Raw genomic sequence first — 10,718 nt, forward strand, 5'->3', positions numbered from 1 at the left:
TTCACAGTTTTTACGTCTGTCTCTTTTCTGAAAAACTTTCAGGCGTACGAAAACGCTGACACATCAAAAACCATAATTAACTCAGTGTGTGTCCGGTCCAAAGTTGTCGACGGTGAAGCTGCACGATTTTTTTCAAAAAAAAATTGCTTTGAATTGAATGGGACAAGTAATTTCCAAGGTAATATTTTAGAGCTCGGAGTTCCCATTGAGCACAAGGAAGGTTATAGCTACCGACATGAACTTGGCATTGCTAACGGAAGCAGATCAACTTTTTTTTATATCGTGTTTTGTCATGCGTGACACCCGGAAAACATGCAAACTAGCAACATACGGAGACCATTTAAGGAACACTGCACGAAATGCCGAGATAAAAGACTAGCAACAAAAAGCTGTAGTAGGAACTGCGAACGTTAAAATTGAAATCATATTGTAAATAGGCAAACAGACGCCTTTCGAAGAACAGCTAATAAATAAATGCACAATGAGCAGTGAGTCATGAGATTGGTCCTACTTTCAAAATTACGCTGCATCTTATAAATAGATCCACTATCGAACCGTTGAAAATAAACCTGCCAAACAGTAAGAGCAGTATATTCGTTCTCTTCACTTTCGACCTATTTTTCAGGGCGCTCTTCAAATTTTCCCAAGGAGTTTTTCGATCGCAAAAGAGAATCCGATAAAGGGAGAACTACAAACTCAGTTCACGCTTACAAATCCCGGCATTCTTCGGATTCGCTAAAATGCTTACAATAATTTAACATGAGAGGTTCGTTTTCTCTTACACTAAAACAAATGGTAGAAATAGGGCGAAGTAGTCGGATAAATTAAAATTTCCATTTACGGCACCAGGTGGCGGCTATTGCATTTCCATAAATACAAGCCCCTTGAGTTGTTAAAGCTTTTTTACTACTTAGAGTGTGCATGTATGATGGCTTTCGTAGGCAATAAAAAGAGCATCCTTTTCTTAAAACTTCTAATGTATTCATAAACTAAAGCTGTTGTTTTGTTTGAAATGGTTATTTTGCAATTAACTCTTGAAGAACAATCTAGTATTTTGCCACTAAGTCGAAACCTATTGCAAAGACGCTCTCCGCGCGCCAGCCATGAACAACACCAACACGTGTTTGGTAATCATTTATTAAAAGCGCACTCGGCAAGTTGGTTTTGATTTTCTGCGTAAATCGTAATTAGCCCCTAATCTTGATCAAAAGAGAGAAAATTAATGGCACGAAGTGGACATCTGCTTTGAAAGGATGAATTGTCCAACCACCCCGTGTTTTGTGCCGTCATCGTTGCGGTCGTGAAACTGCAAACTCCGAGGATAAAACTAAGATAAGATATAAACATCACTTCGACAGCACTGAAACTATAATCGAGATTTTTCATGACATGTCAAAACAAATGTTATTTCTCTTTTACTAAATGCACATATATGAGGTCTACAGTTCACTAAAATGTTCATTACAAAATCAAAATTTGCACACACAGGCAAAATTGGTGATGATATTTGAGTAAAATGGAAAAGTATAAATCTTAACTGAATCCTGTTGTGATTATACTGATTTAGAAAGTTTTCATACACTAGTTAAAAAAAAATGTGGCAATCTTAATAAGAGAGGCAAGGGAGGCATCAGAAGCTAAGGGAAACTCTTTCCATCTGAATTTTGTGAACAGTACATACCTATATTCTACTCTTATCGCAAATGATGTTCATAATTTCAGCCCAGAATCCGAACCTTTGCCTAACAGACCGTATAAAACGATAGCTACATGTTTCGTTGCACGTATTCGTATTTGCCCAATAGGAACAATTCACTGTTGTTCTGATAAAAGAGAAGTACAGCTCTTGAACGAGAAAACTAATGCAAATTTTAATTGTGGTCCTTTTCAGTCGATCTCGCGAAGGCTATTTGTTAAGCCTCGGATCGTTGCATTGGCAGATGGTTGTGTTAATTCATAAATAAATTTAATAAATTTCGTCTGGGTTTGCGATGAGATTAAACCTTGTGCAGAAATATAATTCCTTGATTGAGAGCAAAATATTTTCGGCTGTTTACACCTTATACATGGTTGGGTTTTCTTCGCCTGTGACAACCCTGTCCATGTATGTTTTCTAAACTTTGTTAAATGTCTCAGTGGAGAAAATAATAAAGTTTCTTATGGTCAAGAACTGATAAAAACTCACATCATGAATGAATAATTTTTAATACAGTGGATATTCAAAACAGCTTTAAAGTGTAGGACACAATTTAGCTAGTCGAAAGTCTGTGGCTCAACATTTGAAAGAAATTCGATATTGAATAACCTAAAACGCATTTCAATCCCTTTGCGACCTTTTTCGCTTTTCTGCTTTAATTAAAAAGCCAATGCAGTTCTGTTGTTATGTCACACAGAGGTTTCCTCAAAAATTCTGCGGAAAATTTTCAATACCTAAATATTTTCCCCTTGAGATCAAAATGTGTGAATATTCTATACCTCAGTTTATATTTGCGTACAATGTGGACTGAGTTGCAGATATTAAAACAAAAACAAAGATAACACTTACATTTAGCTCAAATTATGCGATAAAAAAGCTTGCTACATATATTTATATGAAATTACTAACAGGGAGATTTTTACAGTAAGGCTTTTCTTTTGCCTGTTCGTGTTGAAAAAATTCGACTCAGTGACAATATTTCCCGCGAAATGACTTTCAATGGTGAACTCGTAAATGTTTTACTACACGCTCCCTTCAACCTTAGCCTTGAACAATAATTTGAGATATGACAACCTTGGCCCGTCACTTGAATGAAAGCTTTTTGGCGATTTCGACATATTTGGATTGAATATCGATCTTAAATAAATAAAGAAAATTACTTGCTTTTATTCGCGCAAAAAAGGCCTTCACTATCAATGAGATCCGCGCCTTAAGCTTCCTGACATAACAGGAGTGAGATACATTTCACGCAAATACCTACAAACCTAGATTTTTCATTTGACTTTCGTTTCGTTTGAGCACTTTTCTTTAAATTACAAAAAAAATAACACCGTAGCAGTTGGCCAATTCGTTCATATGTTCCTGCTGTTTTCCATTAATTGAAGATATCTTTTATCCGTTCATTATTTCATTCAACGTGAGAGTAAACAGATAAATGCTAGGGAGCTGATAATCGCTGCAAATCTTCCTCACCAAAGGAAATAAAAATAATTAGAGAAATTCGCTAATAAAGCCGCTTTACTTTCTTCTTGAAATTTGTCGTCAGCTAGATCGGTTAAATTAAGAAACACCTAAAACCGGTTGTCGCGCTCGTAAATCTTTGCTCTCCTTTTCGCCTTACCGAGTTTAAAAGCTCTTGTTATTTACATGTTAAAAGCAGCGAAAAACAACACCGAAAATCGTTTAGAACTTGTAGGTATTTTACTTTTCCGCTTCCAGAGTTAACATGACACATGTGAGATGTATTTTTCTTACAATAATTTCCAGTCTCGGGAATTAAACTGAAATTTTTTCCAAGAATCATATGATTCCATGACAACCATATTTTCAGGAAATAATTCTGGTGTTTTCCCGAAGCGTCATATTTTTAAATAGATGTATACATGCCGTCTAATGGTTTGATATACAAATTTTGTTTACGATTCCTCTCCTAATGGTTCTCTGGATATTTTCGCTCCCCTCTCCTTGAGAGAAAATTGAAAAAACATTTTTAAAGAATTATCCCTGAGTTATTTTACAGGCTTAATGTAATTGCTCTTTTTCTATTCTATATCCCTGCTCAATTTCGTTAAATTGCATCGAATAAGTCTGGAGTATTTAGCGAAAAAATGGAAACAAACATAAGTTGTACTTGTGAATGAAGTTGGTATATTATTTAGTTCGCAGCAATATGCACGGGAAAATCGGAGATTAAAAGGCTAACTAAAATTACATCTAGTATCTTTAGAAGATATCTTGGCGTTGGGCCGGAGTTGCACTCTTTTGCGTAAGACATAGAACAATTAAACATCTGACAGTTATCGCAAAATTTATTAATATTATGTTGTTTTCATTCAAAAATAGCTGTGATGTGTTTGTTTCGGTTTCGGGTGAAGCGCTTACGAATCGAATTTTTGTGATGCCAAATTTTAATTCAAGTTCGGGCATCATCCACAGATCTGGGTCATTTAAGTTTATGAAAATCGTGGAATTTTATCAGACAAGTCGTTTCGGCGCAGAATAATACCAGCCTTGGCGATTTGCGCAAAGAAGATTCTCGCGAGCAATATTTTACCCTAACTAGCGTACCTCTGACAGGTATCTCAAATTGACCTTCCGAATTCATTTCGACAAGCAGGTTTTTGTTTCAAGACTAGAATTAAACAAGAGCATTGCTGAACTACCGCCGGACTTAACACGTGGGTGAACTAGTAACAAATGTGTAATGACACATCCATCGTACTTACTACAAATACAGAAGAACAGAACCGTTCGCTCACTCCGGTCTAAATGTATTCAAAATGACTGGACATACCTGCTCGAGCGATATCTCTCCGTCGCACGGCGCTCCCCAGAAGGACAATTAAAAACAATCTACCCGCCAACATACTTGCAAATTTTTTAAATCCTCTCGCGAGTGAGTGAACACTGTATGATTGTTAAATAAATTCTGGAATTCCTCCCTTGAACGGAGAAAGCCATGTTAAATTTCCGCCTTCGCACGCCAGCTTGTTTTGGCTCAAGTCGCGTTCGAGGAAGTCTGCTCGCGGCAGTTTGCCTTTTACGGTGCCATCTCGCAGCCACATCAGAATTTGAAGATTTGGATCAAGGAGCTTGCGTTTATACAGGTGAACTGGGTCTGCAAGCACGTGGCTGACCCGCCAAAGGACCCCACAGCACGTTAGAATCTCTCACCGTTGGTGACAGCTACATGTCATTTACCCACGTGCTCCATTCATGCAAACAATGACCCAAGCGACTGTTGTCGCTTTCCAGCGATTTAATTGGCTGTTGAATGAAAGCTTTTAAGCTCTCGTCCAATCAGGATACAAAGCTGTGGAAGCACGTAAGTATATATTTATTTAAAATTGCTTTAAAGGTAAAAACATAAAAATATCAATGAAGAGAACACCGTAGTAGTTCTGCGTGTTACCATGGAGATCACGTGACAGACAGTCCGTGCGTAAGATATTTTTACCTACGCCTTGAGGGGCTGTCTTCTTCTCAGCGAAATAACTTTTTTTAGCCCGTTTATATGCCATAGATGGATTGATTAATGAGCTTTTAAGCCGTAATATTACAATTTTCTGTAATTTATGCGCCAGGTAGCATGCAGATCCGACAGTAAGATATGAATTAAAGAAAGGTTCGGATATTAGACTTCAAAACATTCGACTGAAAATTTCAACCACAGCGTGCGCTTTTGTTTGCGTAGACAGAGACTTGAGTATTGATTACCGAGCTAAACAAAGCCTTATTGTCGAGTCTGTTAGAGTTTGTTTCACAACGTGCTTTTACAAAAAAAGAACATCTCTGTTACTCTCTCTGAAATGCTACTCAAAAGAAAATATGTTAGTAATTGGAAGGTTTCAATTTTCCCGTAAACATCGGCATTTCGGGTGACAAAACTGTTTTTGAATCGTCAACTACGCAGAAAGGATGACGAAAGATCGTGGTTTATTCAGCCGCGTTTAGCTGCGAAAGTAAAGAAATACCAAACAAAACAAAAAAGAGGATTGAAATACCTCATCGGAAAAACAATTTCCGGGAAATTTTTCACGAAATGTTTGATTCTTCGGTTCTTGGTAATATTTCTTTTCAGGTGAAAATATGCCAATTGAGGTTTCAAAAATCGCTGCATTCTTTTTGTTGTAAGTCATCTAGCTAATTATCATACATTACCATACTCCTTTCCAATTCATGTTACAATACCAGCTATATACCATAATTTCATGAGACAGACACCAGGATTCGCTTGAAAACCAAAAGTTAGCACTAAAAGCTTGGAATTTTGGCAATGGAAGCATACTTACATCGTATCTGCAATAATTATCACTATCCTTTCCAAGATTTTGTCTTTAATCGTATTCAACCAGCACCCTTTGTCCTCACAACTGTTTGCATATTAAATATTATATAATGTATGCCTTCAGCTGGCTTTTGATGTAAAATTGCCTTTTCTCCATAAAAACTTCATCAATGTCGTTCATTAACAGATGCTGTCTCAAAGAGCGGAGGAAAGACTGTTGAAAGTGCACTTTAAAAAGCCAAACAATCGTTTAGCCAGAACAACACACACTACTTACTCACACACTCGATCACTCGATCACTCACTCATTCACCCACCCACCCACCCACTCACTCACTCACTCACTCACTCACTCACTCATCCCCATAGCTCCGGCTGGCGCAAAGGACGACAAACACACACTACGTTTCACCAAAAATTTGCAATCGGATATGCGTTTGCAAAACAAGTTTCGATCCGTTCATGAGAGAAATGACACAACATATTTTATGTTTACATCGGTTTTTCCGGTCGCATAACTTTAACTCGATAGAAACATTCAGGTATGCATATAGCGTCCTAATCTATTATTAGCTATTATGTCATTGTTGAGTCTTATTCTACTCCAATTTGATGGTAAAGTATATAAAATGAATGTAAACAATAGACAAAATGACGAAATTAGTGATCCGGTGATACGTCCTGGCGTTTTCTATAGTAACGAAGCGATTGCTCAGTGATCACGTGGTACAGTGCAAAGGCGGATCTTAAGATCAGTGGCGCTGTAAAGACGGTCCTTTCATGGCCAAAAATTGGGATGGAGGAAAGGTAGGGAGCGAAATATTTTTGGCACTTGATCGAGACCAGGTACTTTTTCACAGAAAGGATGCAGTACTCCTAGCAGAGTTGTCATTGCAGAGGTTCAGGATTGGGAGAATAATAATAAAAAACAAAAACATTGTCTTTTCGGTAGCAGGGCAGCGGTTTTGACTGCCTCTTTATGAGCGAGCGCAGTCACGCCTCAGTACGCAAGGTAGAGAAACTGACAAAAACGGAAAACTTTTTTAGGAGCACAGAATATGATGGCGATGAGAAAATAGCTAGGAAAGTCACCAGTTTACAGTGCTGTCCAAACTACCCAAACAGCCAAGAATAAATAAACACATCTCCAATCTGTAACCCACTTCACGATACCGTGATCTGATAACCGATGAGCACTGAAAACTAAGATTGTAGTAGTCAGGTGGTCAGTCACATGATGTGTTCGTCATTAGGAAGAGAGATCGACTCCTTGTTTATCCTTCTGCGCTTCACATGTTCATGTTTTTGGACGGGGGCTATTGGTATCTGTAAACTAACACAAGATCCAGAGATACACAACAGCTTTTATGTAATTATCCACCTGCGGTATTAAGTCATTTCCTATTTATCCTCTCCCCCGTTCCCCACTCCCGTAAGCGTTTCCGTCAGTATTCTCGTCACCAGGCCATCCACAGAAATATATTATTGCGAGAGATTGGAAGCCTGCGTCGCCTACCGGAGATTTTGTGACACGTTTGGGTGCAATACAGGCTACGGATTGCCAGGTGATTTATAAGACAAACAAAAACGCACGCGCAAGGATTCATGCCGATTTATTTAACCGACAACAGTAAAAACCAGACTGTATTATCAAGAACGATAACAGATTCTGCAAGAAACGTTTAATAGGATGACAAAACCACTGGAAAGTCACCAGTTTACAGTGCTGTCCAAACTACCCAAACAGCCAAGAATAAATAAACACATCTCCAATCTGTAACCCACTTCACGATACCGTGATTTGATAACCGATGAGCACTGGAAACTAAGATTGTAGTAGTCAGGTGGTCAGTCACATGATGTGTTCGTCATTTTCCACGCCAGTCGATCCACGCCATCATTGTGTCGCTGAACATATATATTTGCTAGGGCGAGTTTCAGTCACAGGTCTTAAAGCCGTGGCGTGTGCGAATAATTTCATGCTTTTATCACTCTTGTCACGATCAGGTCATTAAGCCACCTGAGTACTACCTGTGGTGGCGCCAAAATGACGCCAAATTTCGGCGCCAAATTTCCCTTAAGCTAATAAACCTCGCACAGTTCCTCGAGCAAACTGACTGTCAGTTAGGAGAGAACGTAGTCAACCAGAAAGTTCTCGAAGAAAATTAGAAAAAAAAGATACTTCCTTTCTAGGGATGAATCCTGAAGATGAGGATAGCATTATTTTCACGGCAGTATTGGAGAAAATTCCACCCGGTATCAAATCGAGCTGGGTGACTGATATAAAAATGGTAGATACGGGTTTCAACCTGAACGCAAAGAGAAGCTTAAGAAAGCTATACATTAACAAGCACATAACTCAGGCATAAGATGTCAAAGCTAGTTATTGAGACAAGGCATGTCGTATTACCGTAGAATTAAAAGTGTATGTAAAATGTATACTTAATTGGTCACTCCCCATAGGGGCTTTTCAAGACCAATGTAAACAAACAATGATTAATTAATATTCAATTAAACATAACTAGGTTAAGAATCCCAACTGGCGGGAGGCAGACCAGTTGGCTATTTACAAGCGTAGCTGAGAAGTTGAACTCGGGGCTACCGAGAACAGCATCGGCCAGCGGTCAGAACGGAATTTGAACCCAGGACCAATGTAGGATTTCAAACCTGGCGCTCTAACCACTCGCCACGCTGCATCCACTAATTAATTGAATTCCCGAAACTGAGAGCGCCCCATTTCCCCGGCTCCAATGTAATTAGGTACGTTGCAATATAATTCGACCAGTATACGTTCGCCATACAGTACCAACATTTAGGGACTTTTTCGTTATACAGTCTGCTTTGTTTATGTGGGTAGTTGGTGACATACATATAAATAGAAATTTTAATTTCATGATAAGCGTCCACTTTGTCTAAAATGACTGTGAATTACATTACAAACGTTCCTTAACCATCCGAAAGAAACGGCCTCTTTTGCCTGCTATACACTTAATGTTGAAAAAAAAGTAAGTCCTATTAAAATAACATTACCTCAGTGGTATTTTCAATCACTGCTTGAAACGAATCAAAAGACCCACTAATCAATATTCCAGCTTGTGCGCAATGTGGACTTATCATTCATTTGTGTACCGCAGAAACACGTGAAAGTAATAATAACAATAATTAATAATAATAATAATTTATTATTATTATTATTATTATTAGTTATTATTATTATTATGTGTACCGCAGTAACACGTGAAAGTGAAAACTATGGCTGCACGCATAGTTAGTGGAGGGGACTATGCTGCACGCGAGCAGGTACAGTGGCTTAATGGACACGCCAATGCCTCAGATGCTGTGGAAAAGATCTGCCCTGCGAGACACATCGGGGAAAAACAGTGGCAAAGTGAATGGAACGAGATGTACCATGCTTCATGGAGCTATGAATATATCTCCGACTACGAATACATTTTTAACCATCCTATCGACGCTGGGACACTGGAACCCTTAGCCTATACCAGAGCTAGTTCAGCTGAATTTTGCTACCCTATACTAGAGTAAACTTCCCAAATCCCCCCATCTATTGACACTGTTGAGGCTGATTTGCGTAAATTTAAACTTGCCGATTTGATTTTTTTATATTTTTGAGTGGCAATTCCTGGTTTCCTTAGTCTAGATAAAATCTTCAACCAACTAGTCAGTTTTGTGAAAATTATACCCTATTCTAGACCCAAACGCTCTGATTTATATACCCTATCCTAGAGTAAACTGCTTGAAAACCATACCCTTCACAGCGGCACATACCTATATAGCCCATATATGGCAGTGCCCCGCCCCCCGGGTGTTGACATCGGAAGAAGATGTTAACAACGAAGCAGTTGCAACACGGGACACCAATGGAAACTGGGTATGGAAACCTCAAGCAGCAGGATCTGAGATCAAGCGACTGCCCGATCAAAATGTTTATCCCGTGTACCGCAGATGGGAGCATGTGGCCTTTGCATTTCATGTACCGGACGAGAAAGACCAGTTTGCTGTCGTCGATCCGCGAAGTCATCTGTCTCATCTCTATGAATTATGATCTCTGTTTTGACTTTGGTTAATGATACTGAAGCCGGTAAAGTTTCGTTCCCTGAAACGTTCCCTCGTTTTGAGACACTTATTCAAGCTACAAACTTTAAATGAATATCATATTTAAAGTCCTAAACAATATGCAAAGACCGCAAAATAGCAATCAGTTCCAAGACTATTGCTAAAGCTCTTCCGGAGTTGAATGAGCTCCTCGTTGTAGAGTGCTGTAATGTTCAAAATGGCAGCGTGTACGGCATCGTAGTAAATTTTTATCTTGTGGTTTATTAAATTAAACAGCAATGTTTTTTTCCTTTTACAGAAGTAACCTGCTAGTAGAATATCATAGTTGATTCGGTTATTAGTGACTAGGGTAGTCCAGAAATCTGTTTGTCAGTTGATAAGGATTTCAGAGTTATCACTCTAGCAATACCATAATTCAGCATGTTAGCGAGAATATAGCAAAGTACCTCATTTTATTAATACCCTTTAAGTGTTTGCGTTACTTACTCAGAAGACTTTTGGACTTCGTTGACTTATTTAGCTAGCCATAAGGCTCGGAACGTCGTAAGAAGAAAAGACCTCAAGAGCACCTTAGTCTCGGTAGGCGATCTGTGCTAGACGGTACGTGGCAACTGATTTCACACTCAGCAATCTTAGATCTTGTTGTAATTCGTTTTCTTA

The 10,718-nt window shown here is 38.7% G+C and overlaps 1 protein-coding gene across 2 annotated transcripts in view; it reads right to left on the reverse strand.

Annotated features, from left to right (window-relative positions):
• LOC110042303 (cell adhesion molecule DSCAML1-like) overlaps positions 1-5,022 on the reverse strand; it is a 31,129-nt gene extending 26,107 nt beyond the window's left edge. Inside the window, exon 1 of one of the 2 annotated variants that reach the window (XM_020747667.2) lies at positions 4,491-5,022. In XM_020747667.2, the coding sequence (XP_020603326.2) occupies positions 4,491-4,563 (73 nt within the window). In that variant the 5' untranslated portion in view covers positions 4,564-5,022. The remainder of the gene's footprint in view (positions 1-4,490) is intronic. The other variant, XM_020747668.2, reaches the window with a different exon arrangement.
• Between the last annotated feature and the right edge of the window lie 5,696 nt (positions 5,023-10,718).

Source organism: Orbicella faveolata, unplaced genomic scaffold, assembly GCF_042242905.1.
Source record: "Orbicella faveolata isolate gen_17 unplaced genomic scaffold, um_ofav_v1 contig_25, whole genome shotgun sequence".
NCBI lineage: Eukaryota > Metazoa > Cnidaria > Anthozoa > Scleractinia > Merulinidae > Orbicella > Orbicella faveolata.